General features: G+C 42.1%; 1 protein-coding gene across 1 annotated transcript; it reads left to right on the top strand.

Annotated features, from left to right (window-relative positions):
* Window positions 1–14,987: 14,987 nt before the first annotated feature.
* LOC308322119 (WD repeat-containing protein 62-like) lies at window positions 14,988–17,958 on the top strand (the record flags this gene model as incomplete). The annotated part of the gene is made up of 1 exon (XM_080773314.1): window positions 14,988–17,958. Exon 1 carries the CDS (start codon window positions 15,106–15,108, stop codon window positions 17,956–17,958), a length of 2,853 nt encoding a protein of 950 aa, XP_080629440.1. The 5' UTR covers window positions 14,988–15,105.
* Between the last annotated feature and the right edge of the window lie 4,150 nt (window positions 17,959–22,108).

Below are 22,108 nucleotides of genomic sequence, written 5' to 3'. Positions count from 1 at the left end.
GTAAAAAGCATTTGTGCAATTATGTTATTGTGAACATTTATCATGTGTCCGCATTTGATATATACCGCAAGTATTAAGCGAGCGACGCATGGGGTGCAGTGAGAGTGCTCTGGCTAATTATATGCTGTAGCAATGCTAGCAATGTTAGCCGTGGCCAACGCTGGCTGTTTGGACAGGTTACTCTGTCAACACACTTAGTAGACGGCAGCATGGTAAATGGTGGAAGAGTCCTGTAGCCTGTAATGTTGCGTGGTGGTGGTTTGTACATATATGTCCATAAAAACGAGTCACGTTGGTATCAACACACGGACTCTGTTGATAACTATTAAAACACCGTGCCGGCCGGCACGAGTGAAATGCATTCTGTGTAATGTAGTTATTCACAGTCTGCTCGCTGTAGTAACAGTGATTAAGTTATGTTTGCTTTATTGAATATATTTCAAGGTACATGATGTGTGTGTATGATATATATTATAGTATGTTTGAGCATACTGTGTGTGCATTATATATATATATATATATATATATCCAGGGAGAATATATTTATGATACAGTCTGTTTATATAAGCAGTGAGAAACTGAGATATGTTTGCATTTAATTCAGCAGTTATATTCAGTGAGAGTTGAGTGAATATATATTGTAAAAGTATATTGCATTGACATATTGTAATCTTATTTGATAATTATTGCATTGTGTATTCAAACAAATATTCTTGTAATACTGTTTATTTCCTTGATTTTCCAGGTTTATTACCTGTGGTCAGCTTGTAGGAATAAAAATACAAGACATAAGACAAACACTGAGTAATGACATTGTGTGCTGCCTGTCACTAGCCCCTTCGGAGGGCTTCAACCCGAAAACTCCGAACACTGTATATGTACAGTAGCAATGATTGCCAATGAATCACATGAATCCTCTGCTAAGCCTGATCGTGATGAGTAGTGAGCTGCTAGATCAAACTTTTGTGCAACAACATATAGATCAGGTGATACAGGGCCAGGGTGGTCAGAGTTAGTGCTCACCAAGATTTGTATTCCTCTTGGCACTTATGCTTTTAAATCTAAAGAGATCAAATGTGGACACAGTTTTGGGTGGATAACTTAGGGTAATTTCATTCATTATGCAATGCTGTTATAACAACGTAGCTATATAAACAGCAAAAGCAAACAGTACAAAAAGCCATGTGTCTTGTAAATGATGCATTTTCTTCTGAGAGCTCCCCCCCCAGTTACCTGGCACAACAATATATTTACTGACATTAAATGTTAGTTTTATTAGGGTTGTAATTTGGCTGTAGGAGTAGAAACCTAATCAAAGTCACAATCAAAGTCACCAGAAAGAAACAGCTCAATCAGACTCACTTTTGTAGCTTTTTGCAGAGACACCGGTGGTGGTATTGTTTCCCTGGCAGCTCCTCCCGTTGTAGTTGTGCTGTTGGACTTAATATGTACAGTGGAGTGGTGGAACTTGAACCCATATACTGTATGGTTTGTGAATCAATGGTGCAGTGTGGGAAACCCTTTCTTGGCCACCACTTTTTATGTGTTAGTATACACGCACGCACACACACACGCACGCACGCACGCACGCACACACACACACACACACACACACACACACACACACACACACACACACACACACACACACACACACACACACACACACACACACGGAAGAATAAGTATTACTTTACAAGGAAACAAAACAAAGAATGAGTCAATAAATTCATCCGATTAATAAAGGTAGGTTCAATTCTGAGTATCTGAAGAGAATAGATTTATGCACATCAACAATAATGTTGTTATGTGGTTTTTTGTAATCAACTCAATCACCTCAATAGGCCAATCTGATCACTTAGTAGATGTATGTGTGAACATCCCTCAGAGAGGCTATTTTTAACAATCAACATTATATAATCAGTCAGTCAATCAATCTGACAGACAAACAGACAGACAGACAGACAGACAGACTGACTGACTTATGGTTAATGTGGTTTAATGAAATTCCTTCATGTCAAGGTCATTATTAATATAGAAATGTTCTCTTAAGCCCGCCTGAAGCCTTATTGACTCCGACACTGTTCCAGGGTCAAGGGTTCCAAACCAGTAAGTAGCCTTCTTGTGTTTTGCAGACCAGTCAAAAATGTAAACAGCACGAGGTACAGTCAGACATTCAGAGGACATTGTTTCCATTGTGGTCCTACTGTATGTAGGCCTATGTATTCAATTCATCAGCATAGCAAAAATAAAGAATATGCATCAACGAATACAAAGTGAATGAGACCTTTCTATGGGAGAATGGACTTCCTTGTGGTCACCTAATAGATGATTTTTCAGGCCCGTTTTTAGTGATTTCTTTTTTTTTTTGTGATAATAGAAAATAAAGATATGGACTGCACACCGGATGATGCTCCAAAACTTAAGTTAATGTATGGTCTCATTCTACTACTCTTCATCAGAGTAGTAGAATGAGAATTGTCCCATGTTTGTTCTATATATGCGTAGTACCAGATCGTTTTAACCGCCTGTAGAATTGTGGCTGTGGGTGTGTCACTCACTTTGGAGAAGTTATTAGTCAGGTATGAGGGTATTGAGGGCACTGCCCTTTTGACTTTCTTAAAAACCAAAACCATTTTTAAATGCAGTCATAATCAGTTATGGGATAATGTATTCATAGTAACAGAATAGAAACATTCATTAAGCCATTTGCACTTTAAACTCTGATAGTAACTGCGCTATCGTACTTTACGACTGCACTGATTAACTGACATCATGAATGCATTTTATGACTGTACCGTACGTCATGTTCTACATAGAACACTATCACTTGAATGCAAGGAGTAAACATACTATTCCAATTCATTTTAAATGTCATTTCTAATTACATTTAATCTAGTAAAACAGTGAGAGTCTCTAATGAAATGCAGAGGATTCTAAAGGCTCATACATAGTCTGGATTTTAGGTGATGGGGTGACCACCGCTCCGGTGGTGAACTGACCACCGGAGCGGTGGTTTGGTGGTCGCTGCTCATAGTCTACGATCACAGTCACCGTGCCCCCCCTCCCCTCTCCTCCCCTCCCTGCCGTCTCCTCCCCTCCCTGCCGTCTCCTCCCCTTCCTCCCGTCCCCTCCCCTGCCTCGCCACCCCGCCCACTCTGAAATCGGTCTTCAGGATAGCTCCCTATGCATTGCATTGTGGGTAGAGAATTTGAGAAAATGGAGGGAGAAAGAACAGCAATGGTCCATGGATGAAGCAGAAAATAACAACATGGATAAATTGGATATGGCAGCAAAGATGGCGGTGGTGAACGAGTTGTTGGTGGAGGAGGAGGAGGAGGAGGAGGAGAGGCTCCTATTTCAGAGAGAGGAAGAAGAGGATTTGGCGTTGCAGTGTTTGGTGGAGGAAGAGCGGGAGGAGATGGCGAGTGAGCGGCGGTGGTATGTGAGGCCGCTGAACACAACACGACTGGGGTCTGTTGGTCAATCAAATGAGGGAAATGGACGAGGAGAGACATTTCTCAACCTTTAGGATGTCAGCAGTTCGTTTTGACGACCTTGTCCGACGAGTCCAGCCGTTCATTGAACATGGTTCAAACCACAAAATCCCAATTTCCCCGGCAGAACGAGTGGCAGTCACCCTGGACATTCTTGCTTGTGGCACGTCCCATCAAAAGGCTGCCACAAACTATAGAATGGGTGTCTCCACGGTATGTTCCATTGTTTCGGAGGTCACCGAAGCCATCTGGTTGGCCCTGAACGATGAGTTCGTTTACTTTCCGTCAGCTACACAATTCCGGGACATTGCCGTTGACTTTTGGAATCTGTGGAATTTCCCCAACTGTGTCGGAGCGATCGACGGGAAACATGTAAATATCAAGGCTCCACCAAATGCTGGAAGTGATTACCACAACTATAAAGGACACCACAGCATCGTATTGATGGCAGTTTGCGACGCACGCTACCGTTTCACGATGGTAGACATCGGGGCATATGGTATGTCATATCAAAACTTATTTATTGTCTTTAAAAAAGTGTTGATAGTGATACCGTGGCAGAATTCATGCTTTACATTCCATTGACATTGTAATGATCATTGACAATGACTGCCTGTATTGAATATTGATGGGACATAATTATGGCACCCAGTGAACTTGGATTGTACTGCAGTGATGCATGTACAGCAGGTGTGCCCAAAAGGTAGATTGTGAATTTTTGATCTACATGTACCAGTAGACCACAAAGGCTATGCATTGATTGATTGAATACTTAAACAGTTTGCATGGACAAGCATAGGGAAATCCAGTACAATACAAGGTCCACAAGGCTAGACCTTGTTGAGCTGGTCATTTTGAAAGTAGTAAAACATAATCACACCTGTGTCTCTTATCATCTTCATCATGACGTGAACTAAACTGCATATTTGCTAAGACACTATGATGTAAAATCCATTCATTGTCAATGGGAATTTAATGTTTGTAGGATGGAAATATACACTAGACCTGTTACCCCGGCCTGTATGCAGTGAATAGACTTGGATCATTCAGAATAGTTAAGACACTTGTTTAATACATGCTGAAATACTGTCATATACAGTACATTTAAATGTGTAGCACATTGGGATAGAGAATACATTCAATGGCACATCAGTAGTCCTACTAATCCACTAGTAATACATTAATGACCAGATGCATGTGTTGCTAATCTGTTAATTATATTTTTGACAATTGTGATGTTTATTATTTCTCTCACAGGCAGAGAAAGTGATGGTGGAGTCTTCCAAGACAGTGCCTTTGGTTCACGTCTTCACAGAGGCGAGATTCAGCTACCCCCTCCCGAAGCCCTCCCTGGACGGACGATAAAGACACCACACGTTTTTCTGGGCGACGCAGCCTTCCCCATGCTTCCCAACCTACTGAGCCCCTATTCAAGTATGTAGTTAATACTGTAATCTGACTTCAAAACTTTGCTGCTCACATACTCAAGTGTCCGCTAGAACCACTGTTGTAGGTTTACTGCTTTGGGGGGTGGGGGTCTGGACAGGGCTGGATATAAGGATAATTTGCCATGATCTATATATATATGGATCATGGTGTGCACTGATACAGTTTAACTCTATACCAAAACATGCTGTGACATGTCTAAATAGCACATGACATTTGCTTTGTTTACCTCTTATATACAGGTCGCAATCAGACAGAGGAGAAGCGTGTGTACAATTATTGCCACTCTAGAGCCCGAAGGATCATTGAGAATGCATTCGGCATTTTGGCAGCGAGGTGGAGGATCCTGGGCAGGGCCCTTGAATGTACTCCGGAGAAGGCCGGACACATTGTGCACGCCTGTGTGGCTTTGCATAATTATCTGACCTGCACAGATGGGGCCAACACCCAGGCTTCAAGGTAATGTGGTGATGTAGCTATGAACCGTTATTCAAAACTGGTTCACAACCTTTTTCAGGCTGCCTGCGACCCGCAAAAATCATGATATTTGAACTGGCAAGCAGTCCTGATAAGCACTTGGAATAGTAGGAGTTGAGGCATGATATTTATGTTGACTCGTTTCCACAGATAAGGTCAGGGACCCAGTCACCCAAAATGTTAGAGGACCTGTGATGTCATACGTTTAGTGTCCGTCCACAAACTTTGTCCTAAACAAATATTACATGACGTCAAAATATATGTCTCTATCTGTAGGCCCTATCTTACCCTTAATGTAATGTTCATCAATATACACTGTCCCGACTAAATAAACATTATACACTGTCCAGACTAAATAAACACTATACACTGTCCAGACTAAATAAACAAGATACACTGTCCAGACTAAATAAACAATATACACTGTCCCGACTAAATAAACAATAACACTGTCCCGACTAAATAAACAATATGCACTGTCCAGACTAAATGTCCAGACTAAATAAACACTATACACTGTCCAGACTAAATAAACAGTTTACACTGTCCAGACTAAATAAACACTATACACTGTCCAGACTAAGTAAACAATATACACTGTCCAGACTAAATAAACAATAACACTGTCCAGACTAAATAAACACTATACACTGTCCAGACTAAATAAACACTAGCGCGCAAGTACTAGTTTGCACGGGATGAGGTGAGTGTGGAAACCAGACAGCCTGGCTGGCTTTAATCTATACCAATAGGAGCCTGCCCTTGCGTAAATTTATTCCACAAACATGAATCCATGAATCACGTTCAACCCAAATTTGGCTCAAACAAGGGATTCAATTTGTTCTATACTGCTATGCCACAAAACTATATATGGAAGGCCCTGCAAACAGTCTGAGCTGGCCTCTGTAAGAAGTAAACGCCTGCTGCCTATATACACGCCCTGTCTGTCATTAAATGTTTCCATGAAATGAGGATACAATAAGCCTACTTGGGTTTGGCTCTTTAACAGTTATTTTATTGAACTGTACTTTCCTGTGCTTTACTTTACAAACACTGTTAATAAAATATTCAATCAATCAAGCCTTGCATACGTTTATTCATAATTAAATTAAATTTGTATTTCACAGTATGCAGAATGGGTAGGCTACATTTCAAACAAAAGCACAAGTCAATACAAAAACTGCTACTTTGAGGACGAAACAATGAAAAGCACCAAGACTTGTTTACATCAGGGTTCTCCATTTCCAATTGATCAGAACTAAGAAAGTCCAATTCAGCCATGAACGTAGAGTGTTGTAAACTATGACACACTATGGTCATTATAATTAATTATGGTTGTCATTTGTCATCATCACAGAGCAACCTCTGGGAATCCATGCAAAGCTGACATTAAAGGACCACTTTTCTCATCTTTGTGTAATTGGTCCTCGCTAATGTCCATGATAAAATAGCACAATTTTCTTCTACTCAGTCTGTGTCTCATAGCAGTGACATCATCGCTCTGCTCAGCCCGATGACCTGCAGTCATTACATCAGTGCTGATCCTACTGTCACACACACTGAGGTAATTCACCTGCATGGACCTGTGTGTGTCACGACATATGGTCTTACACAAAACTTACATTACCGTAGTGACTATACAGTAGCTCAACAACACATCCCAATAGCATTATAGCTACTGTAATTAGAGAACATATCGCACCGATAAGATGACATAAACTAAATATTTCAGTTCCAATGGTGATGGCATGTTGAACTGTTGTAAAGGCCATTGCCATATCCATACCCTGCTCATGCGCAAATGAGAGTCTGTCTCCTGCATATCGCTATTCAACATTTTAGTTGTGAATTAAGCTACTTACTATTTCTCACAAACATCTCAACTCAGATCAGATCATGGCGCATGGACTGAGAAATGCAATTGCGGCAATTACACCAAATGCCCTTAATAATTGTCTTCTCACCAACACACAACTGTTAAACGGTCATGATACAGTGAGCAAGCCTGTCACTACTTATACACGCACAAGAGGGTTTTGTCACTTGTAGTAGTATATGTGGCATGTAAAAAAAAAAAAAGCATTGTCCTACTGTGTGACTGTGTGTGTGTGTGTGTGTGTGTGTGTGTGTGTGTGTGTGTGTGTGTGTGGACTAAGCCGAATTATAAAACAGCAAAAGGAAAACTATCTGAAACATTGGAAAGCAGCAACACAAAAGCAGAGTAAACTAGAATTCTATCTGGCCCAGTGGCCCTAAACAGAGAATACACTGTGGCAGGATACCTGAGCACCGTGACCGACCCAAAACAAAGACATATCTTAACTGGGTACAGTACAGACTCAGTGACTCAGTGAGAACAGTCTTGCGATCGAGAGAGGCCGTCATAGGCAGACCTGTCTCCAGAGACAAGACAGACTATGCACCCACTGACACACAAAATTAAGTGGAAACTACACATCCTAACCACCTGTCCACTGTACCAAGACATCAAAGACACATACTTTTCTTTTTTTATTCAATGATAATGCAAACATCATTTAAAACACAGAATTACAGAATCATCATTTTCTTTTTTTAAACAAGACAAGACCAACTCATAAAAGAAAAACAGACACACATACTTCTCACAATGACGAGCCATTGAAACACTTTCAGGGCCATTAAAGTCACTAGAAATGTAATTTGTAGGCCTATAGGATTGCTCCAAATCCCTTCAGAACAATAGCATCTGATTTTTTTTATTTTTGTTATAAAGTTATGTTCTCTAGTGGTCCTATGTTTACTAATTACCTTCCAGGTGGTCTACGACTAAAATGTACAACACATGCACAACCTCGGAGAAAAAGCTCATCTAATATGCAGCTAATCTACAGGTCAAATTACAGTGAAACAAATAAGGTCGAGAATTAAATTGCATATTGAGACTTGTTTATTTCTATCTGCATCAAAATGTAGGTGGACATGTTCCACAATAGACAATACAACAATAGTATAATTTGAATAAAAAGTAGGGTCAGATGTATTGAAGCAGAAATAAAGAATGTAGATACAGTAGAGGCAATGGGGGAAAAAATGCAAAATGTAAATCTACTATAATAATAATAATGCTCTAACACACTCCAATAAAAGTCACCAGCAGAGGCTAATGTTCTGTTCTAATAGTGTATCTGAAAACTCTTGACTCAGTGAATAAGAATTACTAAAGTAAAAAGAATAGGTCATTTAAACAGTATGTTAACTTGCAATGAATCAACAAAATAATACAACAGAATGCCATAAACTGAATGAAGCTATTGTCATCCTGTTCACACTAAACCGATGCATTGTTCATGCGTGTACCCTCATGACATATATTGGGTTTGTTGAAGTAGTAAAACTCTTTCCACACTGACCACACAGGGAACAGTTTAAACCAGTGTGTACAACCTCGTGAACTTCTAAATGATTTGATTGACAGAAAGCCTTTCCATACACACATCACACAGTGTGAATTCTCTGGTGTCTTTTAAGGCTGGACATTCGAGAGAAATGTTGATCACACTGATCACATCCATAGGGTTTCTCACCAGTGTGAATTCTCTGGTGTGTTTTAAGGCTGTCCATGCGAGAGAAGTGTTGTCCACACTGATCACATCCATAGGGTTTCTCTCCAGTGTGAATTCTCTGGTGTGTTTTAAGGTTGGACATTACCGAGAAGTGTTCTCCACACTGATCACATCCAAAGGGTTTCTCTCCAGTGTGAATTCTCTGGTGTCTTTTAAGTTTGGACATCTGAGAGAAGTGTTGTCCACACTGATCACATCCATATGGTTTCTCTCCAGTGTGAATTCTCTGGTGTGTTTTAAGTGTGGACATCTGAGAGAAGTGTTGTCCACACTGATCACATCCATAGGGTTTCTCTCCAGTGTGAATTCTCTGGTGTGTTTTAAGGCTGGACATGTGAGAGAAATGTTGTCCACACTGATCACATCCATAGGGTTTCTCTCCAGTGTGAATTTTCTGGTGTTTTTTAAGGCTGGAAATGTGAGTGAAGTGTTCTCCACACTGATCACATCCAAAGGGTTTCTCTCCAGTGTGAATTCTCTGGTGTGTTTTAAGTGTGGACATCTGAGAGAAGTGTTGTCCACACTGATCACATCCATAGGGTTTCTCTCCAGTGTGAATTCTCTGGTGTGTTTTAAGGCTGGACATGTGAGAGAAATGTTGTCCACACTGATCACATCCATAGGGTTTCTCTCCAGTGTGAATTTTCTGGTGTTTTTTAAGGCTGGACATGTGAGTGAAGTGTTGTCCACACTGATCACATCCATAGGGTTTCTCTCCAGTGTGAATTCTCTGGTGTGTTTTAAGGCTGCACATGTGAGAGAAATGTTGTCCACACTGATCACATCCATAGGGTTTCTCTCCAGTGTGAATTTTCTGGTGTTTTTTAAGGCTGGACATGTGAGTGAAGTGTTGTCCACACTGATCACATCCATAGGGTTTCTCTCCAGTGTGAATTCTCTGGTGTGTTTTAAGGCTGGACATGTGAGTGAAGTGTTCTCCACACTGATCACATCCATATGGTTTCTCTCCAGTGTGAATTCTCTGGTGTGTTTTAAGGCTGGACATGTGAGAGAAGTGTTTTCCACACTGATCACAGCAGTGGTGGGTTTTTTTTGCCAAGCTTCTTTGTTTATTCATCTCTGGCAGTGCAGGGAAGTCAGACTGATGACGTGACACTGGATTGGAAACATACAAAGGAAAGATTATTCATAGGTCGAGACAGCACTTGATAAAATGACAAAAATCCCTGACAAATCCCTGTCATGTAGCCAACTACTGTAACAATAACCTTAACAATCATAATACATTACATGACTACAAATCTAGCCTGGATATTAACACTTTGAGAGCTGTCATCTAGTGTTCATGTCTAGGTACTTCGGCGCCATGATTCACATCAACTATACATGAGCCCTGCTTCCGTGTGTCACACGCTTCAGAGACGAAACGAAAGCACATTGTAGTCTTAGCAGCAGTGTTGTTTTTGTCAGGCATGACGATAACGTAAATGACGACGTCAACGCCCCTTTTTCCAGGACGAAGACGGACTAAAACGATTTCGGGACAAGACTGACGCTGACGAGCTAAATAGCTCCGTTTGACGACGATGACGAGACCATCGCTGACAAGACGAGGCTACACGAAAATGTTAGTGGATTGATGAATCATTTAACTCAAAGTGTAGGCTAGGCCTACAAATGCTCACATCACATCATGGCTATACTAAATGCATTAGAAAACAACAAACATTAAAAAACTTATGTATATCCGCTTTCTGTCATTTATATTTGCATTTCCACAACAATAACCAGGAAAACATGCCATATTTTGGACATAGTTCGAACGGTGATTAATCATGATTAAATTAATTTTGAAGCTGTGATTAATCTGATTACATTTTTTAATCATTTGACAGCCGTAACTAATACCTGTACGCTATAGACATTTTATTTAAAGACATTTAAAAAAGAATAACTAAAACTGGACTAAAACCTTTTACTAAAATGACTAAAACTGACTAAAACCCTTAGGAGTTTCCGTCGACTAAAACTATCAAGGATAGAAATGACTAAGACTGACTAAGACTAATTAAGCATATTTCCAAATTACTAAGAGTGACTAAAACCAATAACCATTTCGTCCAAAAGAGTAAGACTGACTAAATCAAAAAAATGCCTGCCAAAAAAACTGCTTAGCAGCTGGCGATGTTGTTTATCTTTAAAGCACATTGTAGTCTTAGCAGCTGGCGATGTTGTTTATCTTTAAAGCACATTGTAGTCTTAGCAGCTGGCGATGTTGTTTATCTTTAAAGCACATTGTAGTCTTAGCAGCTGGCGATGATGTTTATCTTTAAAGCACATTGTAGTCTTAGCAGCTGGCGATGATGTTTATCTTTAAAGCACATTGTAGTCTTAGCAGCTGGCGATGTTGTTTATCTTTAAAGCAAATTGTAGTCTTAGCAGCTGGCAATTTTGTTTATCTTTCGCCAGAAACAGTAATATGTCGGTCGCCATGCGATCAAAAATCACTATTCACATCTGAACGCCGGACGGATTTGGCAAAAAGACAGACTATTTTTCAGAGAAAACAGGCAGAGAAGTAATCAAGTAAGTGGATGCCATTTACTAGAATCATTTGCATTCCATAGTTGATATTAGTTGTTGCTCTGATGCAAAACAAAAATGACCTACAGCAAAGCTACAGGTCAAATTACAATTAAACACAATGTAAGATTCAGAATAAAATGACAACTGAGAATATCGAGGAGGGGAAAAATCACACATGTGTGAAGTGAGGGGCGCTACGAGCTTGTAGGTCTGCTATTTTTGAAAAATCGAAGAACGACTGACATTTTTAAAATCTGATCTCAGGTCAGAATGGGTTAATCATCAGACCAGTGTGTGTCCAGTGGAAACCTCGTATGAATCTGATCTCAGGTCAGAATGGGTTAAGTAACATACCAAGGTTTTCTGGGATCCTCCTGTTCAGCAGACCCTGGTGGGGCAGACTGAGTAAATCTTCACCTGAAGTCTGGAGTCAACAGTCCGATCTGATCAGGAATGATTGAGATCCTGGAGGAGTTGTGGAGAAATGACACAAAGCAAGTCGTCTTATACTAAACAGTCTGGGGTGAAGACAATGATTGCTTTGACGTATTTTACTCTCTTCAACCAATATCAATCTAACATACTTTGATCCATGCACCCCTCCCTCCCTCCCTCTTCCCCAGACATGCTGCAATTGCTCCATGCAACATTCTACAGTAGTTATAAAGTGGTTGACATTACATTGTTTTGTTCTCTGTACCCAATAAATAAATGTTTGTATGGGTATACACTTTGGAACATAGCCTATATATATAGCATTAATGTAGCGCCTAAATCCCTGTATTAGGTCCTACTGGCTGCTGACGGATGAGGAAGTTTAGACGTGTGCTGAGGTCCAGAATGTTCGTAGAGTGGATATTAAATTATATTTATTTTCCTTACAAAATCCTATACTTTGAAGGCAAATAACATAAGTAACAAACAGTCAAACGTGGTGAATGCAACACTTTGCAACAGTCCCTGTCTGTGTAACGGGTCCCAAGCTGGTTGGGTACCACATTCCACAATATTGGTTGAGTGGAAAATAAGGTTGAGTCTGAAAAACAGAACAAATGGTCACCGAAATGAAGACACAGAACTTTTCTCTTTCGTTCCTAGTTTTCCTCTCATTTATTCACTAATCAATGAATCAAATATAATTCACTTCACAATACAAAACAATAAATCAAACATTCAATAAAACATTTCCCAATACTGCAATAATGTCTTGTTATTCAAAGTCCTTTGTCAGGTTCAAGGTGAGTATGGAATATGTGTGTGTACAATTATTGTCCTTTTCAGGTTGTGTGTGTGTGTTCCAGGCAACAGTGTGTGTGTGAGAGAGGTAAGTATGGTATGTCTGTGTGTCTGTGAATTAATGCATAATGTCCATGGATGTGTTAAACAGGTGAATATGTAATGTTGTTGTGTCTGTTCTCCCATAAAAGTACATTAACATAGTTCCATTACAGCATTTGCAATAAAACTCTTTTCACATTCAAATACATCAAAGTGCATTTCCTCAGTACTGATACTGGTTCGATTTAGCTACCATTCTGTAGTGCAATAATACTGTCAATTACAGTGCAAATAGTTCCATAGTTGTGCCATAATGCTGCTACAAAACACAACCATAGCAGTATGAATATTCATTCATTTTGTTTAGCTTTAAGCTGCTCTTAATACTCGACTGTTGTCTTTTCCAAAACATACTGACATCATCACAGAAATAGGGAATTAATAAGAAAGGTGAGCATATTAAATATACTCAAAACACCTCTATAAATGCACTTTTGCAATAAACCAGTAATCAATAATAAACCCTCTTAGCATCCAAATACTCCGAAAATGTAGATAAAGTAGAAATATAAGAGTAGTATAAATGTAAATAGCTTCTCTGCACTTTAATGTAAAACCGAAATGTAGCTGTTCATAAATCCTTTCACACAATAATATATCTGTCAAGTAATCAGGTAACCAGCAATGAGCATTAATAATGTCGGGGGTAAATATCAAACTTCGTTCCATGTTCAGTACGTGAGGCGGACGCCATTATGCAACAGTGGTTATGTAACAGGGCGACGCCATTACGCAACAGCATGCTACAACAACTCTGAGAAACCGCGGCATTTTCACCGTATTTAAACACACTCTAAAGCACTCATTTTTCCTCAAACGTCTCACAGTATCTCCACAGAAGCACTCGATCCTCAAGGGATAAGTTAATATTGTTTTCACGTTGTACTAACCTGAAAAACAGAACAAATGGTCACCGAAATGAAGACAGAACTTTTCTCTTTCGTTCCTAGTTTTCCTCTGAGGGGAAAGGGGGCGTACCTTCTCCTTAAGAAGAAGCGTCAGGAAACATTTACCACGACAGAAAGGTTCCGCGTTCCTCATTCTAGTGAACTAGTGATATACAGTAGCACTGATATCTTTTGGCTTGTGACCATTTGAATAAATAAAAATAATAAACGTACTAGACCATACTTTTAACCAAAATGAAAATAAAGAAAGACCAAAGAACCAAAGAAAATAAAAGCTATTTCACACTTTGTGAGAGTATCACACACTCCCCGACAAACAGAAGTGGCTCCTGACACTTGACCTTGATAATAGAAAACCTCAAAATACGAACTTCATGTAAACAACTTCACTCCGAACAGTGCATAAGAAAAATAAGAAAAGTATTCCCAAGGCAGGTACCGAATGTCTCTACTGTATGTAGTCCATGGCACTTTCGGGCTGTGTATGAGTATGCTTGCGTGCGTGCAAAGTATGCGTACAGTCTGTGGTGTGTGTATCAGTTCAGTTCAGAAACAATGAATTGGATATGTAGTGGGTGGGAATGGGTAGTGAGTGAAAGACGGGGCCATTTGGGGCTGAAAGGGAAGGGGATAGGGATAACACAGCTGGGGCCACTGCATCGGCTGGATTTCAACTGCATTCACGGTGGGACGGGGCTGGTAGGCTGGTTGGCCAAGGGAGGGGTATGTGAACATGTAGCCGGGCCGTCTCACTCTGGTGGAGTGTCTTGGAGGGGGTTGATGTTCAGGCCGAGGCTCTGGAATGTCTTCCTCCATGTTGACTACTTCAGCTATCTCTCGGTCGTCGAGCTGAGGCTGATCCATGTCCTGTTCAGTGTCACTGTGTACTTCCTGTTCCTCTTCTGTGACACTTTCTCTCTCCTGTTCAGGTTCAGCGAGAACTCTCTCCTCCCGGTGGATTCCATTCTGTTCCTGGTTTCTCTGTGGCTCCTGGAGTACATGTTGCTCTGGTACGTTACGGTCGGTTCTGGGATTCTCCAACGGCGGCCTGCAGCCAATAACAGGGTGGTTCTGGAGAAGGTCTTGGGGCTCTCCACGGTTACAAGCAGCGGCCTCACCAGTGACCCTAATTCCTCCCTCATAGCCTATCCTGCAGGTTATGTCGTCGTCCTCCTCCACACACAGACACTTGAACAGAAGCACATCATCAATTCTTCAAAGAAAACATTCACAGCGTTGGCATTCTGTCATGGTGGACGGTATTTGGTGACTGGTGAGAGTGGGCACATGCCATGTGTGCGTGTGTGGTGTGTGAAAGACAGACGGCAGATAGCAGAGGTCCAGAGTCACAAGTATGGAGTTTCCTGCGTGCGTTTCTCACCTGATGACGCTTACATTGTCTCCGTGGGATACCAGCATGACTCGACGGTGTCTGTGTGGGACTGGAGAAAAGGGACAGTATCCGCAACAAACAAAGTGTCCAGCAGAGTTCTGTCCCTCTCGTTTTCTGAGGAGAACCAATACTTCGTCACCGCAGGCAACAGACACATCAAGTTCTGGTATCTCGATTTCTCCAAGCGAAGGGTCGGCAACAGCCCTGTGCCTCTGATTGGCCGCTCGGCGTTGCTAGGCGACCACAAGGCCAACGTGTTTTGTGGCGTGGCGTGTGGCCACGGCGCAACCAAAGACAGCATCTACTGCATCACCAGGACCGGACTGCTGTGTCTCTTCAACAAACAGAGAAAGCTGACAAACTGGATAGACCTCAAGGTGACTTGGGCCAGCGCTGTATGTGTGAGCGTCGGTCGTCTGTTCTGCGGCTGTTCTGACGGAACCATAAGGGTGTTTCAAGCCGATACCCTGCAGCACCTAGGCGGTGTGCCTAAACCACACCGCCTTGGAGTTGACCTAACCCAGGCTCTGAAAAGCAGTCCGCTGCCCGGCGAGAGTGGTGTGGTTGGTTATCCAGATGTCCTGGCGCTATCGTTCGACGCGGTGTCCTGTCAGCTGTCCTGCGTGTATAATGACCACAGCGTATACGTGTGGAACGTCTCGGAGCTCAACAGAGTTCTGAAAGTCCACTCTGCTCTGTACCACAGCGCCGGTGTCTGGAACATTCAGACTTATCCTGACCAATCGGAAGGGTCAGAAGCGTATCTTCCAGCAGGTTCTTTCCTGACCTCTTCCTCGGACAACACCATCAGGGTGTGGCACCCAGACCTGCCACCCGACTCCATCCTCTCCAACCTCTACAGCAGGGATCTACTGAGAGTGCTGTATGTTGGAGAAGACCTCCAGCACCTCAAGACGGAGCCGGAGGATGGAGCAATGGCGGCAGCAGGGGCCGAAGAGAAGGTGGGGGTGAGGGTGATGGCAGTGAGTCCTGATGGGAAGTATCTGGCTGCCGGAGACCGCAGTGGAAACATCAGAATCTTGGACCTGCAGTTTGTAGAGGAGTTGATGAAGATAGAAGCTCATGACTCTGAGGTGCTGTGTCTGGAGTTCTCTCCTCTGTCTACAGGTGTGAAGCTGCTAGCCTCCGCTAGCAGAGACAGACTGATTCACATCTTTAACATGGAGGACAACTACAATTTACTGCAAACAGTTTATGAGCACTCTGGATCCATCACCGCTGTCTGCTTCACTGGTATATGTCCAGATATTCATATGGTGAGCTGTGGAGCCGATAAGAGTATCTACTTTCGTACAGCTGAACAGACGGAGGAATTTAGTTTATCTCGGCGACACCATGTGGTAGAGAAGACCACCCTGTATGACATGGACTTGGATGCCTCCAACACACACATAGCCATTGCATGTCAGGACAGGAACATACGGGTTTATGATGTTCAGTGTGGGAAGATGACGAGATGTTTTAAAGGCTCGTTAGCTGATGAGGGAAACCTGCTGAAGGTCCAGATAGATCGCTCTGGGACATACTTGGCGACCAGTGACTCGGATAAGAATATCTGTATATTGGACTATCAAACGGGAGACTGTGTGGCCACGTTGTATGGACACTCTGAGATCATCACGTCCATGAAGTTCACGGAGGACTGTAGACATCTGATCAGTGTGTCTGCAGATGGTTGCGTGTTCATTTGGCAACTGGACCATCAGATGATCAGCGCCATGACGAACAGACTGTCTGCATTAATCAAGCCATCACCCTGCAGAAAGGAGAGGAGAGAGACCTTTATTGTCAACCAGCTGTCCCAGACAGAGGAGGAGGAGGAGGAGACGTCTGCCACTCAAGATGAACATTTCAGGAGTGTGACTCCTACTGGACTGGATCTGCCCTCAGATATTCCCCCACCTTTGGGGACCAACAAGAAGATGCCCATGTGGTTCCGTATACTGGAGGCCTCGGGGGAGAACGCTGCTGCGTTGGAAGTCCCGGAGGCGGAGCCCTGCTCCACGAGGAGCAGGTGGGAGGGGCAGAGCGTCTCGGTGCTCCACATGATGGACGACGCCTTGGCCACGCCGCCGGACAAGGACGTGGTGAAGGTTCACCCTCACAGTCTGGACGCCCTGCTGAGGGAGGACGACGGTGAACACGACGAAGACAAGGCATCGTCATTGCCAACCAATGAGGAAGGACGTCCTGGCTGTCACAGGAGAGACTACATCCTGTTTCCTTCCCGTTGCTCTCCCCACTCAGCTGCTGATGGTGAGTTTGGTGTCCAGGGTACTCCTCAGATGCCTGAGAGGGTGCGACCTCAGCCCTTAGGGGAGGAGTTAAGCCCAGACTCCGCCTGCTGCATTAGCTCCACCGCCAATGACGATTGTCTGAGTCAAGGGAGCTCCACGGAGAGCTCAGGATGTCTGGAGGACGACCGAGATGTTGTGCTGAGGAAACATTTTGAGGATCTATCAGATCATCTGTGTGACGCTGAGGGCGGCACTGAAGTTTTTGACACAGACCTGAGGAGTTTGGAGAATGACGATGAGGAGGAGGAGGACAGGAACTTCCTGAATCCTCGTCTGAGTCTCTCGGCACGATTCCTGTCACGCTTCCACAGCCGGCTGAGGGTAGGGACAAGCCAAGCGCCATCTTCTCAGCACCACCCCTCCGTCATCTTAGAGGAGCCCAGCGACACGGAGGTCTCTCGTCGTCTCCTCAGCCCCCACAATTTGTAACGGGTCCCAAGCTGGTTGGGTACCACATTCCACAATATTGGTTGAGTGGAAAATAAGGTTCAGTCTGAAAAACAGAACAAATGGTCACCGAAATGAAGACACAGAACTTTTCTCTTTCGTTCCTAGTTTTCCTCTCATTTATTCACTAATCAATTAATCAAATATAATTCACTTCACAATACAAAACAATAAATCAAACATTCAATAAAACATTTCCCAATACTGCAATAATGTCTTGTTATTCAAAGTCCTTTCTCAGGTTCAAGGTGAGTATGGAATATGTGTGTACACAATTATTGTCCTTTTCAGGTTGTGTGTGTGTGTTCCAGGCAACAGTGTGTGTGTGTGAGAGAGGTAAGTATGGTATGTCTGTGTGTCTGTGAATTAATGCATAATGTCCATGGATGTGTTAAACAGGTGAATATGTAATGTTGTTGTGTCTGTTCTCCCATAAAAGTACATTAACATAGTTCCATTACAGCATTTGCAATAAAACTCTTTTCACATTCAAATACATCAAAGTGCATTTCCTCAGTACTGATACTGGTTCGATTTAGCTACCATTCTGTAGTGCAATAATACTGTCAATTACAGTGCAAATAGTTCCATAGTTGTGCCATAATGCTGCTACAAAACACAACCATAGCAGTATGAATATTCATTCATTTTGTTTAGCTTTAAGCTGCTCTTAATACTCGACTGTTCCAAACTTTTCCAAAACATACTGACATCATCACAGAAATAGGGAATTAATAAGAAAGGTGAGCATATTAAATATACTCAAAACACCTCTATAAATGCACTTTTGCAATAAACCAGTAATCAATAATAAACCCTCTTAGCATCCAAATACTCCGAAAATGTAGATAAAGTAGAAATATAAGAGTAGTATAAATGTAAATAGCTTCTCTGCACTTTAATGTAAAACCGAAATGTAGCTGTTCATAAATCCTTTCACACAATAATATATCTGTCAAGTAATCAGGTAACCAGCAATGAGCATTAATAATGTCGGGGGTAAATATCAAACTTCGTTCCATGTTCAGTACGTGAGGCGGACGCCATTATGCAACAGTGGTTATGTAACAGGGCGACGCCATTACGCAACAGCATGCTACAACAACTCTGAGAAACCGCGGCATTTTCACCGTATTTAAACACACTCTAAAGCACTCATTTTTCCTCAAACGTCTCACAGTATCTCCACATAAGCACTCGATCCTCAAGGGATAAGTTAATATTGTTTTCACGTTGTACTAACCTGAAAAACAGAACAAATGGTCACCGAAATGAAGACACAGAACTTTTCTCTTTCGTTCCTAGTTTTCCTCTGAGGGGAAAGGGGGCGTACCTTCTCCTTAAGAAGAAGCGTCAGGAAACATTTACCACGACAGAAAGGTTCCGCGTTCCTCATTCTAGTGAACTAGTGATATACAGTAGCACTGATATCTTTTGGCTTGTGACCATTTGAATAAATAAAAATAATAAACGTACTAGACCATACTTTTAACCAAAATGAAAATAAAGAAAGACCAAAGAACCAAAGAAAATAAAAGCTATTTCACACTTTGTGAGAGTATCACATCTGCACAGAGCCTGGACTCCACTGAACACACACACACACACACAGGAAAAACTACCGTCAGGGGTCCAATCGAGAGTGCTGAATATCATTTTTTTCTTCTATTTCTACATTTAACTAACAACTACATCAATTAAAAGCAATTGCAAAAAAAATCTATACAATTTCCCATGAATAAAAAAGATAATACGTAGCACAAATAGCAGATCTACAAGCTCACAACAAGGCACCAAGTGAGCTTGTAGAGCTACTATTCTCACTAGTTTGGTAAACGTCTCATTTCTCTTTTTGGTATTGAGCTGAAACGTTCGGGGACCACCGAACTACGGTATGAAACTGATGCCAGGGTTTTCTTTTTTTAATTGATTTTACAATAAAGCTTACAAAATACACATGACTTACACAAAATAAAGAGACAAGAAAAACAAACAAAAACTAAACTAGCAGTCAAAAAAAAAAAAAAACTCCTGTTGACAATAGTGATTATATCTGAAACCGATATGATAACGAAGGTTAGGTGATCATTATGCATACCTTTAGCTGGGTTTTGGTCTAAGAAGGTTAGGTGATCATTATGCGTACCTTTAGGTGGGTTTTGGTCTCAGAAGGTTAGGTTATCATTATGCGTACCTTTATCTGGGTTTAGGTCTCAGAAGGTTAGGTGATCATTATGCGTACCTTTATCTGGGTTTAGGTCTCAGAAGGTTAGGTGATCATTATGCGTACCTTTAGCTGGGTTTAGGTCCCAGAAGGTTAGGTGATCATTATGCGTACCTTTATCTGGGTTTTGGTCTCAGAAGGTTAGGTGATCATTATGCGTACCTTTATCTGGGTTTTGGTCTCGGAAGGTTAGGTGATCATTATGCGTACCTTTATCTGGGTTTAGGTCTCAGAAGGTTAGGTGATCATTATGCGTACCTTTAGCTGGGTTTAGGTCTCAGAAGGTTAGGTGATCATTATGCGTAGCTTTATCTGGGTTTAGGTCTCAGAAGGTTAGGTGATCATTATGCGTACCTTTAGCTGGGTTTAGGTCTCAGAAGGTTAGGTGATCATTATGCGTACCTTTATCTGGGTTTTGGTCTCGGAAGCGTCCTCAGTCTGGACCTCGTCCTTTTCGGGTAACGCCTGGCCCTGCATCTCGTCCGTGTGGGCGGTTTCCTCCGAGGTCGGACTGTCAGATGTTGCCTAAAAACAACGAGGACACATTAGTTAGGGCGATGGCAACCGAAAGGCTCGCACGCTTGCACCAAAACACACCCGGCTCCCAACAACAGCGCACAGAAGAATGGTGGTTCTTTAACGCATTTTGACCCGAGATCAGATTCTAAAAATCTCTTCTAAATCCTGACAGTTTTCAAAAATAGCAGACCTGCGAGCGCTTGTAGCTATTTTTTACCTTTTATGACGATTTGAATTTTGCTGTCATTTGTCATGCCATGATTATTAATTGAATACCCAGGACCTGAATGGAAACAAGACCGCAAGGACTTGTTCCCGGCGATCCCATTGGACGTGTGTTTGACTGTACCCTGAACTGATCACCTTTCTGTTTGACTGTACCCTGAACTGATCACTTTTCTGTCTGACTGTACCCTAAACTGATCACTTTTCTGTTTGACTGTACACTGAACTGATCACTTTTCTGTCTGACTGTACCCTGAACTGATCACTTTTCTGTCTGACTGTACCCTAAACTGATCACTTTTCTGTTTGACTGTACACTGAACTGATCACCTTTCTGTTTGACTGTACCCTGAACTGATCACTTTTCTGTTTGACTGTACCCTGAACTGATCACTTTTATATCTTACTGTACCCTGAACAGATCACTTTTCTGTCTGACTGTACGCTGAACTGATCAATTTTCTGTCTGACTGTACCCTGAACTGATAACCTTTCTGTCTGACTGTACCCTGCGCCAACGGGCTGCCAAATAGACCAGTCACCCACGTATAAGAAGAAGAACCAGGTAGCTCCCCCTTCACGCAACCCTATCGGGGATTTGAATGACGCTTCCAGAACACAACGTGGTTGTGGTTGTGGCCGTCGCTTGCTGCCTGCTTTCTACTAACGCATCGAGAGACAGACAGGCTGACAGGCAGCCCAGAGCATGCAGGCAGAGCGCGCCACGGGATGGTTATACATTTTATAAATAATATATATATTAGGCTACATAAACGCTGCTGACCCTATCACAAGGCATTTTATTTACATCATGGTTTTACGATGAGCAGCGCTTTGTAGGCGAAGAGGAAGGCTTGTTCAGGAACTCCATTATATCATACAGTATATGGCTCTGCATCAATGTAATAAACATACTGTACGCGCTGTGAGCCAACGTGAGCCATGATGACATGCGTTTTGCGGATTCACAGTTTTGCCCGTTTACACGGAGAAGGGATAAAACAGCGTTCTCAAAGATTTACAAGGAAGGTGTTTTCACTTTGTTGCATTTTCACCTCCTGAAAACACCGTTCTCGTCTAAAAAGGGACACCAGCAAACGATACTTTATTTTTCTATGAACACCGTTCTCGTGTAAAGTCCACCTAAAGGCGTCGAATGCATGA

The sequence above is a fragment of the Protomyctophum bolini genome (assembly GCF_963924005.1).
Source record: "Protomyctophum bolini genome assembly, chromosome: 10".
In the NCBI taxonomy this organism is placed as follows: domain Eukaryota; kingdom Metazoa; phylum Chordata; class Actinopteri; order Myctophiformes; family Myctophidae; genus Protomyctophum; species Protomyctophum bolini.
Note: the sequence above shows the minus strand (reverse complement) of the source record. Positions and strands in the feature narration are given on the sequence as shown.